This window comes from Peromyscus maniculatus, chromosome 5 (assembly GCF_049852395.1).
Source record: "Peromyscus maniculatus bairdii isolate BWxNUB_F1_BW_parent chromosome 5, HU_Pman_BW_mat_3.1, whole genome shotgun sequence".
Taxonomy (NCBI): Eukaryota; Metazoa; Chordata; class Mammalia; order Rodentia; family Cricetidae; genus Peromyscus; species Peromyscus maniculatus.
Genome location: NC_134856.1, coordinates 53314262 through 53334619, shown reverse-complemented (window position 1 = coordinate 53334619; position 20358 = coordinate 53314262). Strand labels below are relative to the sequence as shown.

The following is a 20358-nucleotide window of genomic DNA, read 5'->3' as shown; positions in this document are numbered from 1 at the left end:
CTGTGTTTTTATTGACATTCACACCTACCCTAGACTGGAGGCATTAAAACATATTTTGTGACAGGGCATGGTGGCACAAGCCTTTAATCCGAGCACATGAGGCAGAGGCAAATGCATTTCTGTGAGGTGTGAGGTTTTTTGTTTTGTTTTGTTTTTTGAGACAGGGTTTCCTCTGCCCTGTTTGTGAGTTTCCTCTCCCCTCCCCTCCACTATATAGCCCTGGCTGTCCTGGAACTCAATCTGTAGACCAGGCTGGCCTGCTGGACTTAAATGCATGCTCCATCGCCACTGGTTTTGCATCTCTGAGTTCACAGCCAGCTTAGTCTACACAATGAGTTCTAGGACAGCCAGAGCTATATAGTGGATCGGAGGGGAGAGGAAACTCACAAACTACTACAGAAGCGCTAGTTTTGCATTTTATTAGAGTCAGAAGTAAATGTGCTGGTCTAAAAAAAAGTCAAAGGAATGGTTTGTTTGTTTGTTTTTGTTTTTTCTAGACAGGGTTTCTAGAACTGTGTAGATTGCGCCTTTCCTGAAACTCGCTTTGCAGACCAGGCTGGCCTTGAACTCACAGAGATCGGCTTGGCTCTGCCTCCCGAGTGCTGGGATTAAAGGCGTGCACCACCACTGCCTGGCTGGAATGTTTTATTTATCTAGCCTCTGCAGCACACTGATAAAGAGAAGAAGAGATGACAGTGGAGAAGACAGAAAACACTTCAAGTTAAAGGGCTGGAGAGATGGATCAGCAGTTAAGAACAATGGCTGCTCTTCCAAAGTACTGGGGTTTGATTCCCAGGACCCACATGGCGGCTCACCACCACCCACATGGTAACTCAGTCCCATGGTATCACCCTCTTCGGTGATACACATACATGCAAGCAAAAAGACCCATACATATAAAGTAAAAATAAAAGGAAATATGTTTAAAAGAAAAAGGAAAAGAAACATATCATGTTAATTAGCAGATTCCTCTCTAGCCACTCAGACAGATAACCTACCACTCTCTCCAAAGAATGATCTGTCCTTTAGTCCCCCTAGCAGAGGTAATGGACCAAACAAGAACCTAACTGAGAATCACCTCTTTTTACAGTATCAAGCTAGAGCATGAGACTACAGTGAAGAGTGTAATGTGGGGCTGCAGAGGTGGCTTAGCTGTGAAGATCACTGGCTACTTTTCTGGAAGACCCAGCTTCAATTCCACATGGTGGTTCACAATCATCTGTAACTCCAGTTCCAAGGTATGCCCTCTCTTGCCTCTGTGGGCACCAGGCACATGTGTAGTACACCATCCATACACATAAATAATAATAAAAAAAATGTGCTGAATGTTTTCAGAATAGTTTCTAAGCATATGGCACACTACAATCGTAAGGTGCGGCCCCAGGATGGGGAGGTGGGGTAAGATACAGACTACAGAGACCCTGCCTTTAAAATACACACACAGTGTGGCAGCTCCAGTCCCTGACCTCAGTAGTTGGGCAACAAAGAGCATTCTAAATCCAGTGAGTTGCCCAGACTACCAACTCAGAAAGACTCTGTCCCTAAAACAAAACAAAAAGGTCTAACCAAAAACACAGAAAAGACAAACAAACTGAAGATCAAGGCTCAGTGAAGAAAACTTGTATCTTTTACTTTAAATGTCCCCTATTCCTTGCAGGGGTTAAGTAGCTCACAAAAGGCATCTTTGTTTTATAAGTAAAAGTAAAATCCCAAAGGGCTGTTATCAAAGTGTAACCCACACATTAACTAGCACAGTAACACCTGCAAGCATGCCCCACTTTATCTCATCCATTCCTTCATCCTACCTTTCATTTGAGAATCACTGTAAAAGTCCCTCTGTGGACAGCAGGCCCTGGCCTAGTGTCCTCTATAAAAGCAATTCTACAAAGTAGGAAAATACAGCCTAGAAGGCCAAAGACCTGCTTTTAAGTCTCCTGAACCACTGACTTATCTGACTTATCGGCCTCCTGACCTAGAGCCCTGCCTCTCTTCTGTGGTGTGTGTGAATAGTGATAACAGTGTCTAACAGCTGACACGGGCCATATAGACCCACATAGGACCACACAAACCTCAGTGCCCAGCTGCTGCAATACCCCTTCAAAGCTCCGTGTTGTGCTGTATACTCCTTCCTACCAAATGATCACACCTACCCAGGAAGCCTAATTTGGATCTTAAATAGAGATGGCCTTGGCAGCCACCTAAAGGAAAACACTACTTAAAATACCAAAAGAAGGGTTATGTGGGAGATGTCTTTATCATCTCAGTTTTGTTGTGATTCTAAAACTACGCTTTAAAAAAAAAGTCAGCCAGGCAGCGGTGGTGCACGCCTTTAATCCCAGCACTCAAGAGAAGCAGGCGGACCTCTGAGTTTGATGTCAGCCTGGTCTAGAGTTCCAGGACAGCCAGAGCTACAGAAAATCCTGTCTCAAAAAACAAAAAAAAAATTTAAATATGTCAAGATATGGGCTAGGATGATAGCTTAGTTCAGGGGTACAACACTTGCTCCATCACAGAAAAAAAATACATTAAAAATTTCAATGGGGGGAGGTTGACACAGGGTTTCTTTGTATAATAGCTAAGGTTAGAAGGGGGCATGTATGGTGATATTTTATTTGTACTGAAATGTGATTTTATTTGTACGTTAATAAATAAAGTTGCCTGGGGGTCAGAGCTAATAGCAAGCCATAGCAGAAGCCGGGTGGTGGTGGTGGTGGTGGTACAGCACACCTTTAATCCAGATCACATGACAGATCTTTATGTGTTCAAGGATACAGCCAGCATGGAGACACACGCCTTTAATCTCAATACCAACCATAGAAGACCTGGAGGTCTGAATAGACAGGCAGTGACGAGGTCATGTGGTTGGGTTTACAACCAATGAGAAGACAGAACATAAAGTCAATAAAAAGACAGATACACAGAAAGTAGGTCTCTTGCTGAGGGGAAGGACAGCAGCAGCAGGAAGGGTAAGAAGTTTTAAGTCTCGGCTCTCAGCTACTGCTCTGACCTCTTGGGCTTTTAACTCTGCATTTGGCTCTGTGTTTCTTATTTAATAAGACTGTTCATCTACAGGCATGGGGGGGGGGGGCGGGGGCGGACGGGACTGGGAAGATGGCTCAGTGGTTAAGAACACTAGGTGCTCTTCCAGAGGACCTGGGTCTGATTCCCAGCACCCACATGGCAGATCACACCTGTCTATAACTCCAGTTCCAGGGTATCCCAAGATCCTCACATAGACATACATTCAGGCAAAACACCAATCCACATAAAATAAATTATTTTTAAAAGGGGTGGGGGTTGCCGGGCGGTGGTGGCGCACGCCTTTAATCCCAGCACTTGGGAGGCAGAGGCAGGCGGATCTCAGTGAGTTCGAGGCCAGCCTGGGCTACCAAGTGAGTTCCAGGAAAGGCGCAAAGCTACACAGGGAAACCCTGTCTTGAAAAACCAAAAAAAAAAAAAGGGGGGGTCATGGCTCAGTGGTTAAAGGGACCAGCTGCTCCAGCAAAGGACCCAAGATTCCAGGACCCACATGATGGCTCATAGCCATATCTGTCCAACTCCAGTTCCAGAGGATCCAATATGGTTTTTCTGGCCTCCAGAGGTCCACAAACACATGCAGGAAAATGCTCATATACATGGGGGAGAAACAGACTACTGGACAGAAATCACAGAACCTGGAATTAAGCTTCATTTTCAAACTCTCCTGCTTACCCCAGAGCTTTGATGGGTCTATCATAAGGAAAAGACGTTGCATCTTTTTGCATCTTGGCCTTGTATACAATTAGTGGAAGGTAAAGAATGCAGAAGCATGTATTTTAATATTAAGTCCTGGGCCAGCAAGATGGCTCAGCAGGGAAAGGCAGCTGCTGTACAAGCCAAGACTTGGAATCCACCTCTGAAACCCACATATGGTTGAATTCCATCTCTAGAACCCACACAAAAGTGGAAGGAAAGAACTGAACCTACAGAGCTGTCCTCTGGTTTCCACATATGCAACACACACATCACATCACACATATAAAAGATGACCTGGCTTTATTTTTCTGATAAGCTGCCTAATAAAGGCAAAATGAAAAGGCGAAAAGTAAGAAATGCTAGAAAGCATCTTGACAGTTGCTAGAATTTCAATAAATTCATAAGCTAATGGGTCCTGACAACACTTAGATAAAAGCAATGGTGTCAAGGTGGACAGCTTCCATCCCAACAAGGGCACACTGTTAGTGTGAGAGCCCCAGCGGTGTATCCTCGGACCCTTTATGAAGAAAGGCGATTGCAAGTTTTCTAATAGATTCCATTAAGTGCTCTTTGGCAGTCTAGATGACAAGGTCCACACCTTGCAAAATGCAATTCATATTACTTCAGCCTTACTCTGTATTTTAAGACATAAAAATGAATTTTGCAGGGCATAGTGTACATACATCTCTAATCACAACACTCAGTAGACCAAGACATGATTGCTACAAGTTCCCAGCCAGCAGGTGTGACACAGCAAGATCTCACTCTTCCAAATTCTGTCTCTGTGAACACAGCTGTATCAACCATGTCCCACCCAGCCAAAACACCCAATTAAGGATTCAGGGTATATCTTCACAATGGATATGTCACAGTAAATCTTTTGGATCCTCAGCATCACATAAACCCGCACTGGTAGCACACTCCTGTGACCCCTCACCTCCCAGCACTGGGGAGGTAGAAATAAGAGGTTCAAATGTCATCCGTGACTATGTGGCTAAATAGCAAGTCTGAAGGCAGCCTTAGCTACATTTAAAGTCTGTCTGTCTCTCTCTCTCTCTCTCTCTCTCTCTCTCTCTCTCTCTCTCTCTCTCTCACACACACACACACACACAATCACTCACAAACACATACACACTTTGCCAGAAAAAAGAAGCAAGGGCCTACTAATATGTATGCACACACACAAAAAAAATTTTTGTTTTTGAGACAGGGTTTATCTTTGTAGCCCTAGCTGTCCTGGAACTCTCTGTAGACCAGACTGGCCTCATATTCAAAGAGATCCACCTGACTCTGCCTCCTGAGAGCTAGGATTAAAGAAAGGTGTTTGCCACCACTGCCTGGCAAAGTTTGAAAACACATTTTGAGCCTAGCAAAATGTCTCAGCAGGTAAAGCCTGATGACTTGTGTTCCATCCTCATAACCCACATACTGGAGAGAAATGACTCCACAAAATTACCCTATAACCTCCACATGTGCATCAACACACAGAGAAATACAGAAGAATTATTTTAAAGGAGCTGGGGCTGGAGAGCTGACTCAGCAGTTAAGTATGTGGTACATGCACATGAATGTGTGGGTATGCATGCCCATGTGGATCTCTGCTCTTGCAAAGGAAAAATTCAGTGTCAGTACCCACAATGGATGGCTCACAATCAATCACCTATAGCTTTCTTCTGGCCTGCACAAGCACCTGCACACATGTGCACATACTCCCACATACAGATCTCTGTAATGTAAAAACAAAAATTAAAATTATTTTAAAAAAGGGCCATTTCTTCATAAAGAGCAATGGTGCAGCTGCTGTTAACTAGGCAGCAAATGAATGAAGGTAAGGCTTTCATTTAAGTCACTGCTTGTGAGACTCTTAGATCAGAGTAGACTAGAAGATGGTCCTCAAGATGCCTGCCAGCAACACAGCCTCCTAAAACAGGGTCCTAAGGATCCTAAAAAGTCAACCCCAGCACTGGGGAGACAAGCAGATCCCAGAGCCTGCTAGTTAGCTAGCTTACCAGCCAGCCTAGCTGGGACAAAAGCTTTGGCTTCAGTAAGAGACCCTGCCTCAGGGCACTAAGGTAGAGAAGCACCCAGGTGTCTGGTCTCCACATGCACATGGGCATGCACCCACACACAGAAAGCAGCCCTGTTCCCATGTGTTCTGTATATCCTCTCAACTCTCCTGTGAGCTTGAAAGAGAAGTTCCAGGAAGAGGTCCTGGAGTCTTCTGATACCAGTCCAAAATTCCTCTTCTATCCCAACAGCTCACCTGCCCTGTACCCAGGACAGAGTAATTGAGATAACAATAGGTGTTGAGATGGGAGGAACAGGAGTGGGCAGCTTCTGATTTTCTAGGTCTTCCAATGAAAACTGGATCACTGCCAAAGAGTTTCTCAATACTAAGAAAATAACCAGCTCATGAACATCTATAATCTGAAGAGCCACACTCAGACTTACTATAAATCATACATTTTCTGATCTTTGAAACAAACAAACATGCCATGTGGGCTACCTTTATGTTCCAATTTATGTTCATTCTTTTTTATTTTTTTCAGACAGGATTTTGCTATGTAGCCTATACTGGCTTCAAATTCCCAACCATGCTCAGCCCCCATGTCCTGGGGTAACTTGTGCACCACCAAGCTTTATCCATTTACTTTTTTTTTCTTTCAATTTTATGAATATGGGTGTTTTGCTTGCATGTATGTCTGGATATTGTGTGCATTCAGTGCCTGAGAATGCCAGAAAGGGTGTCAAATATCCAGGGACTGGAGTTACAGGCAACACTGTGAGCCACCATTCAAGATTAAACCCAGGTCCTCTGCAAGAGCAAGAAATGCTCTTAACCACAGAGCCATCTCTCCAATCCCCAACACTAGTTCTTAATCCAGCCTGTCGCGACAGGATGGTCACACAAGGCCTTTTAGGAGATCACTTCCACAGAAAGAAAAACTGCAGTCCAAGCACATGCAAGTCTTAGAAATGAATAGTACCCTGCTGAAGTGGCACTAAGAGACAAATGACACTAATCCAACATCCCATGGCCAACAAATTCCACTGCAGACGCATGTGTCTGCTCTGCAACAGTGATTCTTCATGTGTACCAGTTGACTGCAATGCACTAGCCTAATTATAAATTGAAAAGCAAGCTCTGCTAACCATTTCCCATACTTTGGTAAGTTATCAGTGAGAAGTGTTCCCCAGTCACATCTAGTATACCTTGAAAACTTGATTCATTGCTCAGAAGTACTTACACACCTATAATTTGCAAAACTAAAAATGACTTGATTGTACCTCATCCAAGTGAAGTAACAATTGTTCCCCATTCTTGACAATCTAGCCTGCAGGAGGCAGTTACCAAATTATGGCATCTTTCTCCTTTCAATTTTCCTGTGTGCGCCACTGTTCAAATCATTCTACTTCCACATAACATAAACTGAAATACTTATCCTAATGTTAGCCCTAGAGAAGAATCCAGAATGCAGTCTGCACACTTACCATCCACTGACTTTCTGTGCTGAGTTCCCAACAGAGTGAACTGAAAGGACAAGAGGCCCTAAACATAGCAATATGCACTCAGCAGACTACCAGCTCCTGGACTTCTCACTGCATACACAGTCTCAAGATTGACTGATATGTTTACTGCTGTTATGCAAAAAAAAGTTCCTCAAATACTCTGTGATCACTTCAAAACTGTTATTTATGCCGGGCGTTGGTGGCGCACACCTTTAATCCCAGCACTCGGGAGGCAGAGCCAGGCGGATCTCTGTGAGTTCAAGGCTTGCCTGGGCTACCAAGTGAGTTCCAGGAATGGCGCAAAGCTACACAGAGAAACCCTGTCTCGAAAAACCAAAAACAAAAAAAAACAAAAAAACAAAACAAACAAACAAAAAAAACTGTTATTTATTTCAGTTGCATACGCCCTGTAAGATTCTGATTCTGATCTCATAGCCAAGGAGGTAGCTCAGGAGACTGAAGTAGGAGTTCTACAAGTCTGAAGTCTGCAACTACCACTGCTACATAATAAGTTCCAGAGGATTACAGGCTACATAATGCAACATTGTATTTAAAAAAAGTAAAAATATCCTTTTAAAAATTACCCTAATCTAGCCATCAGTTACAAATGACATCCATGACAGTTTAACATTCTGTCATGTGCTATAAACTACATCCAAGAAATTCCAACATGAAAGATGTGGGGGTCTGTGTAAAGGAGAACAGAAACCAACAGCAAGCTCACCAGCCTGGGTACAGAAACAACACTGGAATCAACATGGACTTTTCTTCCAAAACAAAGCATATTGGTAGCTTCAACTTAATCCCCTCAGCTCACTGAGCCAGTTCTGACAGCATGCATGCCAGATTCACTTCCTCCTCCAGGTGAGAGCTCCTCCTCTGAACTGGTTCAGCTGGGGAACAGGAACACTTCCTGCAGTGTTTCCAAGTTCTTCACTGTTGCCCTTCAATCCACAGAACAGGGTTCAAACACACTGTTCAAAACATGGCTACAATCTATATGAAAGAGTTAACCTGTAACAGCTGCAAATCCACTGAAAACTGACCCTTAAATGAACCTGTGGAAGCTTCTTCAACAAAAACCTAGAGTATTAGAATATGGAGGCTCCCCGCTAAAATCCCAGTCCCTGAGAAGCTGGGGCAGGAAAACTGAGTGTCTAAGGCTAACCTGGACTATATAGTGATTCCAAAAACATCTAAACAAAAACCACCCAGTTTACATATCATGGAGGCCAGCACATGGTAAACTGCCAGTATTTCATGAATGAACTAATTTAATTAATTGTTAAAATACTCAAAACAAGACAGATCCAAGAGTGAAATCCTGCTTTGTTTTGTGTGTGTGTGTGTGTGTGTGTGTGTGTGTGTGTGTGTGTGTGTGAGAGAGAGAGAGAGAGAGAGAGAGAGAGAGAGAGAGAGAGAGAGAGGGGGGACTCTCATAGCCCAGCTGGCCTGAAACTTGCTAAGTAACCCAACCTTGTTCGCCTGATCCTCCTGCCTCCACTTCTACCATTTCTACCATCCTGGGGTTACAGGCGTGCTCAACCTTACACAACTATTCCTCTACTATTCTTTTACAACTAAAACAGGACTCAAACTATCACCTTTCCCCCTCTCTGCCACTAGACGACCCTAACGCTAACATTATGTTTAGCGAGATCTGCCCGTCTGACTCCTGAAGATGTGCAAATGCTGTCCTCCTGCAAAACTAAATGCCAGGACAATGAACCCAAGACAAATTCCAAGTTTACAAAACACCACTGGCACTTCCATCAACTTGACATTGGACTGGTGACCGAAAAAGTGAATTATGCTTAAACATGTTCAGTTCATCTCAAAATCCAAAAAAGCATTACATTATAGCTAAGTTCAGAATGAACCCTACAGGCTAATTCCAAAGTAAAAAACAAGGCAGTCAACCAGGATTTTTTGTTTGTTTGTTTGTTTGGAGACAAGGTCTCACTATGCAGCCCTCGATGTCCTGGACACACACTATGTAGAACAGGCTGGCCTCGAACTCATAGAGCTCTGCCTGCGTCTACCACCCTAGTGCTGAGACTAAAGGGGTGTGTATCTGAGTTGAGCAAGAGGCTGAAATTTCTTAAAACCTCTGAGGAGAGGCTGGACAGATGACTCCAGGGTTTAAAGCCGTTAGTTGCTCTAGCAGAGGACTCTCACACACAGAGCCTAACAACCATTCTAATACCAGTTCCAGGAGCTCCAAAGTCCTCTTTCTCATTTCAGTTGGCACCAGAAAGGCACATTCATTCACACAAAATTTTAAAAAATTAAAAAAATTTTTTGGCCAGGCGGTGGTGGCACACGCCTTTAATCCCAGCACCTGGGAGGCGGAGGCAGAGCCAGGCAGATCGCTGTGAGTTCGAGGCCAGCCTTGGCTACAGAGTTCCAGGACAGGCTCCAAAGCTACACAGAGAAAGCCTGACTGGGGGTGTTGGGGAAGGGATTTAAGGTCGGAATAGAGCCAGGTGTGGCCAGGAATGCCAGAACCTCCAGGACCTTGGAGGCAGAGGCAGGCAGTTGAGTGAAATTCAAGTCAGTCAAGGGCTGTGTAGTGAAGATCTGTCTACAGCTTAAAAACTAATAAAAACTCTGAATGGCATATTTGCCAAAAAATATTATCCAACAATTGCGAATTCCCTTTCTATTGAAAAGAACGACACCAAATACAAAGGTAAATTTACAAAAGGAGGGAAAAGGTCAAACAGGCAAAGTTCTGGTTTGATCTAGGAAACACCACATATTTAACAGAAATGCAGTTTCTCCGAGGGTCTAACCTTTCATTTTAAAAGGTTTCGAGGTTCAAATCCCACATCATACCTTCATTGAAACCGTTATTAAAATAACCTTCCAAAAGCACGTGGTGACTCGGGTCTGCAACCCCACCAGGCTGAGGCAGAAGAATCTCGTTTAAGACCAGCCTGGACTACAGACGGAGACCCTGCCCCCCCCCCCCCAAATAAAAAGACAATCGTGTTTCAAAAGGGGTCTAACCAGATCGACCTCGCCTGCCTGTACACAGACCCATCCACTAGCCTTGGAAAGGTTGAGATTTGACTCCCCATCAGTATCCCAAGAGTCACTCTATTTCTCAGTCTGGCAGAAAAAAAAAAAAATCACTCAAAGATGATTATAAAAGGAGACAATTTCTAGCCTAGGTCTGAGACCTCAACAAACGCCGGGCCCAAAGCAGCCCTGAGAAGCAGCACCACGTGCCGCCTGCTCATTTCTCCGAAGTGCGTCTTATCAGGGGGATCTGAAGGAGCAGCTCCCGCACCGAGAGCTAGGCGCAGCAGGCGCTCCGGCCTGCGGGGGCCCCAGCCCAGCCCCGGCTCCATGCAAAAGGTGTCATCAGGCCCGGGCGAGACAGTGCGCCACCCCAGTGGTTCCCAGTTTTCTTTGCAACAGAATCCGGGAGGCGAGGGCCGGGTCCTCGCGCCGCGTAGCGCACCAGGCAGCCACCTGAGCCGCTTGGGCCAGACCGTCGCCCCGGACTCCGCGGCTGTCGGCGGGGCACGCGGAGGCCTTCCCCGCGGCCTCGGGCGCTCTCGGGGTGGCTCGGGCGCTCTCGGGGCAGTTCGGACGGCCTCGAGCGCTGGGGCGCGCGGCGCTAAGGGGCGCGGCGCGGGCCTAGGCCGGCAGCGTGCCGGCGCCTCCCCCACCGCCGGCTCGCCGCGCACCTCGCGCTCGCCGCCCCGAGGCCTTCCCGAGGCCCAGACCCCCCGCCCTGGACGCGGCCCGCGCTACCTGCGGATTGTGGAGGGCCATGGCGGCCCGTCTCAATGAGGCTCGGCGCTGCTCCGGCTCCTCACGCCGCTTCCCCCGTCGCCGCCATCTTCTCGCCGCACAGACACACTCGCATCGGCCGCGGCGCCTGCGCACTGACCGCGCCGCGGGAGAGCAGGCGGCGTTCTGCGCCTGCGCGCGACAGGTGGGCGTGCGCCCCAGCCTGCGACCCTTCCGCCCGCGGCGCGTGGAGGGGCGGCCGCTCCCGGCGAGGGCGTGCGGATGGAGGTGGCCACGCATCCCCCAGGCTGCAACGTGGGGCCCCAGCGTGAGCTGCGCAGCAGCCGCGTCAAGTCGGCCCTGAGAAATCTCCACTGGAAATTCCCCACGGCTCCTTTACCTTATGGAGCGCGCTCTTCTGACGGTTCATTCATTTCTTCACTCTTCATTCCCTGCACAAGCTTTGCCTGGCATTGGCGGGGAGGGGAATGTTTTTGTTTGTAAAGCTTAGGAATAAACGTTGAAGGAGCCGGTGAAATGACTCAGCGGGTAATGGAGCCTGCCTCCTTTACCCTTGACGACCTGAGTTCCATCCTTGGGATTCACATGGCAGAAAGGGAAAACTGAGTTGTCCTCTGACATACACAAGGGCGCACACAAAATAAACTAGTTAATTCATTTAAAAAAGATGTCTCTGATCGGGATTGTTCTCCTGTGATCTCAGTAGCAGAGGCAGGAGGGTCATCCATGAATTGCAGACTAGTCTACACACCAAGTTCCAGGCCACACTGAGCTATATAAGGTGACTCTGTCTCAAAATAAATGAATGAATGAATGAATGAATGAATGAATGAATAAACAAATAAATAAATAAATACTCGTGTTGAGGTTCTAGCACATTCTGCAGTAGATGTTACCTATAGCACAAACACACGGGTGCATACAGGCAGAACGGCTGTTGACTTATCACAAAAGCAAGAAACCCTTGCTGAGCACTCTACCTGACTGCACCCTCTCAGCTCATGGGTCCACCGTCCCCATTCTGTGTGGCTTCAGACAAATTACTGCCCTTTCCCTCAGTCTCTGCACCTGTGACTGAATGAACAAAGCATCTTAACTCGAGGTCTTATTTCTTGATATTTTGCCCAGCTCAAGCGCACTTCTCTGCACTTAATGTGTTTCACGGCATCCCATTTCTCCCACCCACCTTTTTTTTTTTTATGGTTTTTCGAGACAGGGTTTCTCTGTGTAGCTTTGTGCCTTTCCTGGATCTCACTCTGTAGACCAGGCTGGCCTCGAACTCACAAAGATCCACCTGGCTCTGGGATTAAAGGCGTGTGCCACCACCACCTGGCTATTAGTCAAACATGATACTGCTTAGCTTCAGAGATGAGGCATGTCCAGGTAGAATGTCCATAGACTCTTGGCATCTCATTTCTGAGAAGCCAGGCTCACTGTTTTATGGACTGTGGGAATATTGTGTCTGACTGTTAATACGCCCTACTTAGCCCAGCGCCTGACACTAGCAGGCTCTCTGTAGATGCTTGTTGGACAAATGGAATCAGTCATGACAGTTATCAAAAATCATCCCAGCACCTGGTTTTTCCAGAGAGTTGTCTTGACCAGTGTGTTCCCACAGGTAAGAGGGGTTGGAGGCATAGTTCAGTAGGAGTGGTAGGTTCTAATGCCGGCACCACGCACAAAGATGATTAGTAAACAGACATTGTATTTGCTGAACAAATTTGTGTTTGCCTGTAAATCCTAGCACTCAAGACTCAAGAGGCTGAGGCAGGAGGGTCAGGGCAAGCTCAAGTACAGAGCAATAATAAGTCTCAGGCCAGCCAAGGTTAAAAGTAAAACCCTTTGAGGTTGGGAATGTAACTCAGTTAACAGAGTTCTTGCTTAGCACACATACATGAAGCCCTGGGTTCCACCCCAAGCACCAAATAATCTGGATGTGTTGGCACACTTTTGCAATCCAAGAACTGAAGAGGAAGAGGCAGGAGGATCACCCTCAGCAATGTAGCAAGTTTGAGGCCATCCTAGGCTACATAAGACCCTGTCTCAAAAACAAACAAAACAATAATAACATTATGGACATGGCTCAACAAGCTGGCTCACCTGTTGCAAGCCGGACAACCTGAGTTCCATTCCTGGGACATTCATGATAGAAGACAACCAACTTCACAAAAATTGTCCTCTGACTTCCACACCCACACAGGTACAATAGAAAATAAACATTGTTTATGTATTTTATGTTAGGTGTATGGGTGTTTTATCTGCATTTATGTCTGTGCAGTGTGTGTATGCAGTGTCTGCAGAATTCAGAAGAAGGCATCAGATCCCCTGAAACTAGGATTATAGATAGTTGTAAGCTGCCATGAGGCTGAATCAGGGTCCTATGGATGAGCAACCCGTGCTCTTAATCACCAACCCATCTCTTAGCCCCTAAAATAAACATTTTAAAAATAAATGAATGAGCTTAAAAAAAAAAAACAAACCAACAACAACAAGAACACACACACATACACAAATATAGGGCCTGGACAGATAGCTGAGCAAGTAACAAAATGTACTACTCTTGGGGAAGACCCAGGTTCAGTGCCCAGCACCCACATGGAGCAGCTCCTGTAACTCCCGTTCCAGCTCGGGTACAGAGTAATAAGTCTCAGAACAGCCTATGGTAAAAGTTAAACCCTTTGAGGTTGGGAATGTAACTCAGTTAACAGAGTTCTTGTCTAGCACACATACACAAAGCCCTGGGTTCCACCATCTTCTGGTCTCCTTGGGCACATATACTCACATTCAGATACCAGCACAGATGCACAGATATACACATAATTGAAAATAAAATAATGAAAGGAAAATTTAAAAATAAAGCACGTAACAGTCAATATAATGCGTCAGCCTTGATGGGGTGGTCGTGTGCTTTGAGTTAGCTTTCCTTTTTTTCTTGTTCTCAGAAGGGAGCCATTGTGCTGCCTGGGCTGCTCTCAAACCCCAGAGGTCAAGTGCTTCCCCCACCTACCCAGCGCTAGAATATAAGCAGGCGCAACAAGCCGCGTTTACTTTACTGTTTCTTTTCTGACAACTGGAGATATTCAGATATGGATGGACCCCGTGGGTGGTTGGTGTCTTGCTAATTTTAGAATGCAGAAGTGGTACTGAGCTGTCAGCCCAGCACTCCTAAGATTGAGGCAGGGAGATCATGAGTTCAAGGGCACCCTGAACCACAGAGCCAGATCCTGCCACAAAAGAAAAGAAGAGGAAGAAGAAGAAGGAGCAGAAGCAGGAGGCATGGTGGTGTGCACCTTCTATCTCAGCACACAGGAGACAGAGGCAGGTAGATTTCTGTGAGTTTGAAGCCAGCCTGAGTATACTAAGGGAATTCCAAGCCAGGCAGGGCTCTGCGATGCATGGTGAAGCCTGTCTCAAAATAAATAAATACATGTAAAGAGAAGATTATGCTCATTGCTTTATTGTTGGAAGACACATCCTGAAAAGTTTCAGAGTAACTTATCAGTGTCTGCCAAAAGTTTTCAGTGGTTCAGAATGCAAAAAAAGTGAAAAATATATTTGCAAGCAAACAGGGAACTAAAATGTAGCAAAGTGTTAACTGTAATGGGATTTAAGTGATACTATATTTCAATTTTTCTCTACAAAACATTTTACAACAACAACAACAAAAAAAAAATTACGCCGGGCGGTGGTGGCGCACGCCTTTAATCCCAGCACTCGGGAGGCAGAGCCAGGCGGATCTCTGTGAGTTCGAGGCCAGCCTGGTAGGCGCAAAGCTACACAGAGAAACCCTGTCTCGAAAAACCAAAAAAAAAAAAAAAAAAAAATACAAAAAAAAAAATTACATTAGCTGGGGGGGTGGGGGGGGGGGTACACGCCTTTAATCACTCAGGAGACAGAGGCAGGTGGATCTCTGTGAGTTCGAGGACAGCCTGGTCTACAGAGTGTGTTCCAGGACAGGCACCAAAGCTACACAGAGAAACCCTGTCTCAAAAAACAAAAACAAACAAACAAAACATTATATTACAATGGCTATAATATTGTTATTATTGTGTTATTGTATCTATGCTATGATGGTGACAGAAAAGCTAGATCTCCACAGGGACAGATACTTAAATACACAGAAAACCTTATAGGCAGATGCTGGAAACATGGTTTAGTAGCTCTGTTCCCAGCACACACATGGTGGCTACAACCATCTGTAATGCCAGTTTCAGGGGATCTGACGCCCTCTCCTGGCCTTTGCGTGCACCTGCACTCACATGTAGGTATTCTGGTAGACATACACATAAGTAAAGATAGTCGTTTAAAAAAAAAAAAAAAAAAAAAGCCGGGCGGTGGTGGTGGCGCACGCCTTTAATCCCAGCACTAGGGAGGCAGAGCCAGGCGGATCTCTGTGAGTTCGAGGCCAGCCTGGGCTACCAAGTGAGTCCCAGGAAAGGCGCAAAGCTGCACAGAGAAACCCTGTCTCAAAAAACCAAAAAAAAAAAAAAAAAAAAAAAAAAAACCCACGGCCAATTCACATAGTAGTGTCTGTTTGACTTCTAATCAACACTGCATGAACACGAAATGGAAATATGATAGTAAACAAGATCTAAACATAGTTTTCTTTTCTTTCTTTCTTCTTTATTTTTGGACAGGGTCTGTCTACATAGTCCTGGCTGTCCTGGAACTCACTATGTTATGTAGACCAGGCTGGCCTTGAACTCACAGAGATCCTCCTGCCTCTGGCAGAGTGGTTTGCTGGGATCAAAGGTGTGAGCCAGGGGAGCTGGGGATATAGTTCAGTGGTTAAGAGCACTGGCTACTCTTCCAGAGGACCTAGGTTTGATTCCCAACACACCTATGGCAGCTCACAACTGTCTGTGACTTCAGTTCCAGGAATCTGATGTCCTCTTCTGGCCTCTGTGGGCACCAGGTACACATACATGTAGGCAAAATACCAAGAAACAGGAAAATATATTAATTTTTCAAAAAGGCATGAGTGAGTCACCACACCTAGCCAGCTTTAATTTTCAAATAATTCTCAGAGATGTTAACACAAGACTTCAAAAACAAATAGATAAACATTAAAAGAGATTGTGGAGAGGAGGAGAGATGCCTCAGAGATTTAGGAGACCTGGCTGCTCTTCCAGAGAGCTGGCTGGGTTTAGTTTCTAGAATGCACATGGTAGCTCATAACTTCTGTTGACTCCATTGTTGGAAGATCCCAGGGAATCTGATACTCTGTCTCAGCAGACACAGGGCACACCTGGTACGCAGACATACATTGAGGCAAAACACCATTACCCGGAAAACACTTTTTTTTTTCTTTTGGTTTCAGGTTGTTTGTTTGTTTGATTGTTTAAGACCGCGTTTGCCTCCCAAGTGCTAGGATTAAAGGCGTACACCACCACACCTGGGTAATTTTATAATACTTTTTTTAATTCAAGAGAAGGCTAGGGTTGGTGGCTCACACCTTTAATCCCAGTACTTTAAAGGAAGAGGTAAATGGATCTTAGTGAGTTCAAGGCCAGTCTAGTCTACATAGTGAATTCCAAGACAGCCAGAGCTACAGAGAGAAACCCCATCTCATTTTTTTTTCAAGACAGAGACAGGGGGCAGGAGGAAGGAAAAGAAGGGGACCTGTGGTTGGTATGTAAAATGAATAAACAATTTCTTAATTAAAAAAAAATAACAACAAGAAAGAGAGAGACAGGTCTTGTGAGCCGCAAGAATATATCATACAGATTCAGCTGTGTATTAAAGCTGAACTTTGACCGGCCAAGGGTCTATCAAAAGGCAAAGCCATTTATTATGAATATTTGGTGCTACCCAGCCTTTAATATTCCAGCTGTCCTCTGCTATGAAATCCTTGCGTGCCCAGACCGATTGGTAAACAGTTAGCTCCCCAGACCTGCTGAACTACTAAATTACTAACTCCCCTGCTGAGTTTAGGAGACAGGCTTGTGGGAGACATATAGCTTTGTTTCCTGTGCTAATGAAGCTCAGACCATACCCTGGGCTTGAGGAGGCCCAGTGGTTCTCCAGAGCAATTGACTGAGAACAAAAGAGGATTTTACATATCAAGGTGAGAGGTAGAATAACATTCCTGAGGAGGCAGAGAACCTCATGGCCAGGGAAAGAAAGGGCAGGCATTTTTCTATAGACAGGGACAGAACAGCTTGGCGAGAGGGAAGAGAAGACCACAGAGGTTCCATAGAGGGTAAGCAGATCTCCGTTAGAGTTTTCTGAGTGCCAGGAGTAGAGAGTAGCAGAGATGGAGAGAGGATACAGAGGATGAAGATGAGGCTGAAAGCATCGGAGTTAGTTGTTAGCAGCGCTATGAGCTAGGGAACTGGACGGAACTGTAGTTATGGAAAGAGGATTTCATCTCAGAGAAATAAAGTAAACAGATAAAGAGCTTGGTATGTCTAGAGTTACTCCTGCCTTGAATGCCTAGTGGAGCTAAGGCTGTATTGATGTAATTTTGTCTTAGAGGAATGAAGTTAACAGGCATAAGAACACAGTGTACATAGATTTTTTTCCCCCCTCAGATCCCACGCCGGACTTAGCTGAGCCCCTGGACCCTGGGTGCTCACTCAATAGACCGGGTTTCTCTGTGTAGCCCTGGCTGTCCTAGATCTCGCTCTGTAGACCAGGCTGGCATCGAACTCACAGAGATCTCCCTGGCTCTCTCTCCCGAGTGCTGGGATTAAAGGTGTGTGCCACCACCGCCTGTCGTAGGCAAGAATTTTAAGTGTGAGGCAAAGTTGGCAAATTGATTAAGTAGAGGGGGGCTAGTACACAGGTTTAGGATTTAGAGGGAGACAAGGAGGGGAAGGGTGATATATGAGTATGGACACAGCTGCTTCAGTGAGTTTTTCTTAGGTGTCTTGGGTTTTGTTTTCCTTTGCTTTGGCACAAGCTCTCATGTAGCCCAGGCTGGCCTCAAATTGTTTATAGAGCCGAAGATGACCTTGAACTCCTGATCCTCCTGCCTCTGCCTCCCTAGGCCAAGACTACAGTTCTTACTACTACCTCTGGCTCACCAAAACCAAACAAAGCAAAACTGTAAGAGTTGGGGCTGGGCGGTGGTGGCGCACGCCTTTAATCCCAGCACTCGGGAGGCAGAGCCAGGTGGATCTCTGTGAGTTCAAGGCCAGCCTGGACTACCAAGTGAGTTCCAGGAAAGGAGTAAAGCTACACAGAGAAACCCTGTCTCGAAAAACAAAACAAACAAAAAACTGTAAGAGTTGGTCTGATGGTTTCTTCTAAGAATTTCCTTTTGGCCCTGCTTGGCTGTGTACGCCTTTAACCCCAGCCCTAGGGAGGCAGAGGCAGGTGGTTCTCTTGTGAATTCCAAGCCAGAATTGAAAGGGTAACAGTACTGGCTGTTCGGCAGAAGAGTCACGAGACATGGTTACCAGAGTTAGAATGGGCTTTACTAGGAAGAAGAGGGGATAGGACAGGAGAAGCCAGGCCTGGCAGAAAGAGAGGTGCAGAGAGAGGCGCGCGGGGGGGGGGGGGGGGGGGGGGGGGGGGATGGCACCACCCTATAAAGGCCAGGACGCGTGAGCGCACACAGGCCCATGCGCAGAGATCACAGGACATATGACCGGAAATGACTAGGTGGAGATGACTAAGAGTCCTGCCTGGCATGCACGACCATGGGGCGTGGTTGGAATTCCTATCAAGAATGGCTTATGTAGACAGACCTTGTCTCAAAAAAGGATAGTTTTCTTGTTGTACAATATTATTTTAAGATGTGTTATATTTGTTTACGCTGTAAAACATTTGTTTAATGATGCAAAGATGTGTTGCTTTCTTTTATGTTGCATTTGTTTAACTCTGTGAAGCTGTGCTATTTTGCCTGCCTAAAACATCTGACAGTCTAATAAAGAGCTGAATGGCCAACAGCAAGACAGGAGAAAGGATAGGTGGGGGCTGGCAGGCAGAGAGAACAAAAAGAGAAGGAGAAATACAGGAAAGGAGATAGAAGAGCAAGGAGCAAGAAGAGGAGAGAGGACATGAGGGGCCAGCCACACAGCCAGCCACAGAGTAAGAGTGAAAGTAGAATATACAGAAGTAAGAAAAGGAAAATGCCCAGAGTCAAAAGATAGCCGGGCTAATTTACGTTAAGAAAAACTGCCAAGAAATAAACCAAGCTAAGGCGGGGCATTTATAAGTAGTAATAAGCATCCGCGTGTTTATTTGGGAGCTGAGTGGCAGACTCCAGAAGACTAAAATTTAGAGCAAAAAGCCAAGAGTAAAGAGTTAACAAACAAAAACAAAAACAACCAATTTCTTTCTTCTTTTATTTTTCCCCAGAGCTGAGGACCAAACGTAGGGCCTTGCGCTTCCTAGGCAAGCGCTCTACCACTGAGCTAAATCCCCAGCCCCGACATTTTCTTTTCTAAATGAAACTAAGTCAGCTGGTTTTATAAAATTGGTTATTTAGAATAAAAGATGTTGGGCCAGGTTTGGTGGCACACACCTTTAATCCCAGCACTCAGGAGGCAGAGGCAGGCGGATCTCTGAGGACAGCCAGAGCTATACATGTTATGATTTTGCATTGGGGGGACCCTGGCTGGCTGGATCAGGGTATCCCACATGTGCTGGGAAACATGCCCGGCAGATGCAGCAGCAGATGGTGGTGAACAGTCTGAAGTTTATTATCATAGAGAGATAAAGAGAAAGACAGGGAAAGAAGGGGGGCAGAAAGAAAGGGAGGGCAGAAGGTTCGAGGGTGCACACCTTGTGGGAATGGAGGGAAGGGAAGGGGCAGTTCTCTCTCTCTCTCTCTTTTTTTCTCCCGGTTTTTTGAGACAGGGTTTCTCTCTGTAGCTTTGCACCTTTCCTGGATCTCACTCTGTAGCCCAGAAAGGCCTTGAACTCACAGAGATCCACCTGCCTCTGCCTCCCTAGTGCTGGGATTAAAGGCATGCAAAGGTGTGCACCACCACCACCTGGCTGGCAGTTCTCTTTTTAATTAATTAATTTATTTTTTTAGTTCTCTTTTTTAAAGGGGACTTTACGTCAGGACACTGGGCGGGTCTCCAAGGGGCGAGTGTCCAGGGGGTGGTCCAGAATACCAGCAGTCCTCTGTTTTGATTATTATAAAAAGGTGAGTTATGGATAGCCAGTGGCACTGAATTCTCGAGGCTGCTTCCTGCTGACACGGGGTGAAGTGGGGAGGGGAAAACCGGGAGTCATGCACTGAGGGAGATGTCAGGCATCTGTTCCTTGAGGGAGAGGAGAAGGCAGGTTGCAGCGGTGATGTTACAGGAGTTCGTGGGGAATGGCACACCAAATCAGGAGTACAGAAGCCGTGGCGTCTGCTGTTTCTCTGGAGGTCAGGCGAGAGGAGTG

General features: G+C 45.9%; 1 protein-coding gene across 2 annotated transcripts in view; it reads right to left on the bottom strand.

Annotated features, from left to right (window-relative positions):
- The window catches only part of Usp10 (ubiquitin specific peptidase 10), a 60978-nt gene extending 49593 nt beyond the window's left edge, over positions 1 to 11385 (bottom strand). For both annotated transcript variants that reach the window (XM_006990163.4, XM_006990164.4), the window contains exon 1: positions 11011 to 11385. In XM_006990163.4, coding sequence (XP_006990225.1) covers positions 11011 to 11289 — 279 coding nt within the window. In that variant the 5' untranslated portion in view covers positions 11290 to 11385. The remainder of the gene's footprint in view (positions 1 to 11010) is intronic.
- Between the last annotated feature and the right edge of the window lie 8973 nt (positions 11386 to 20358).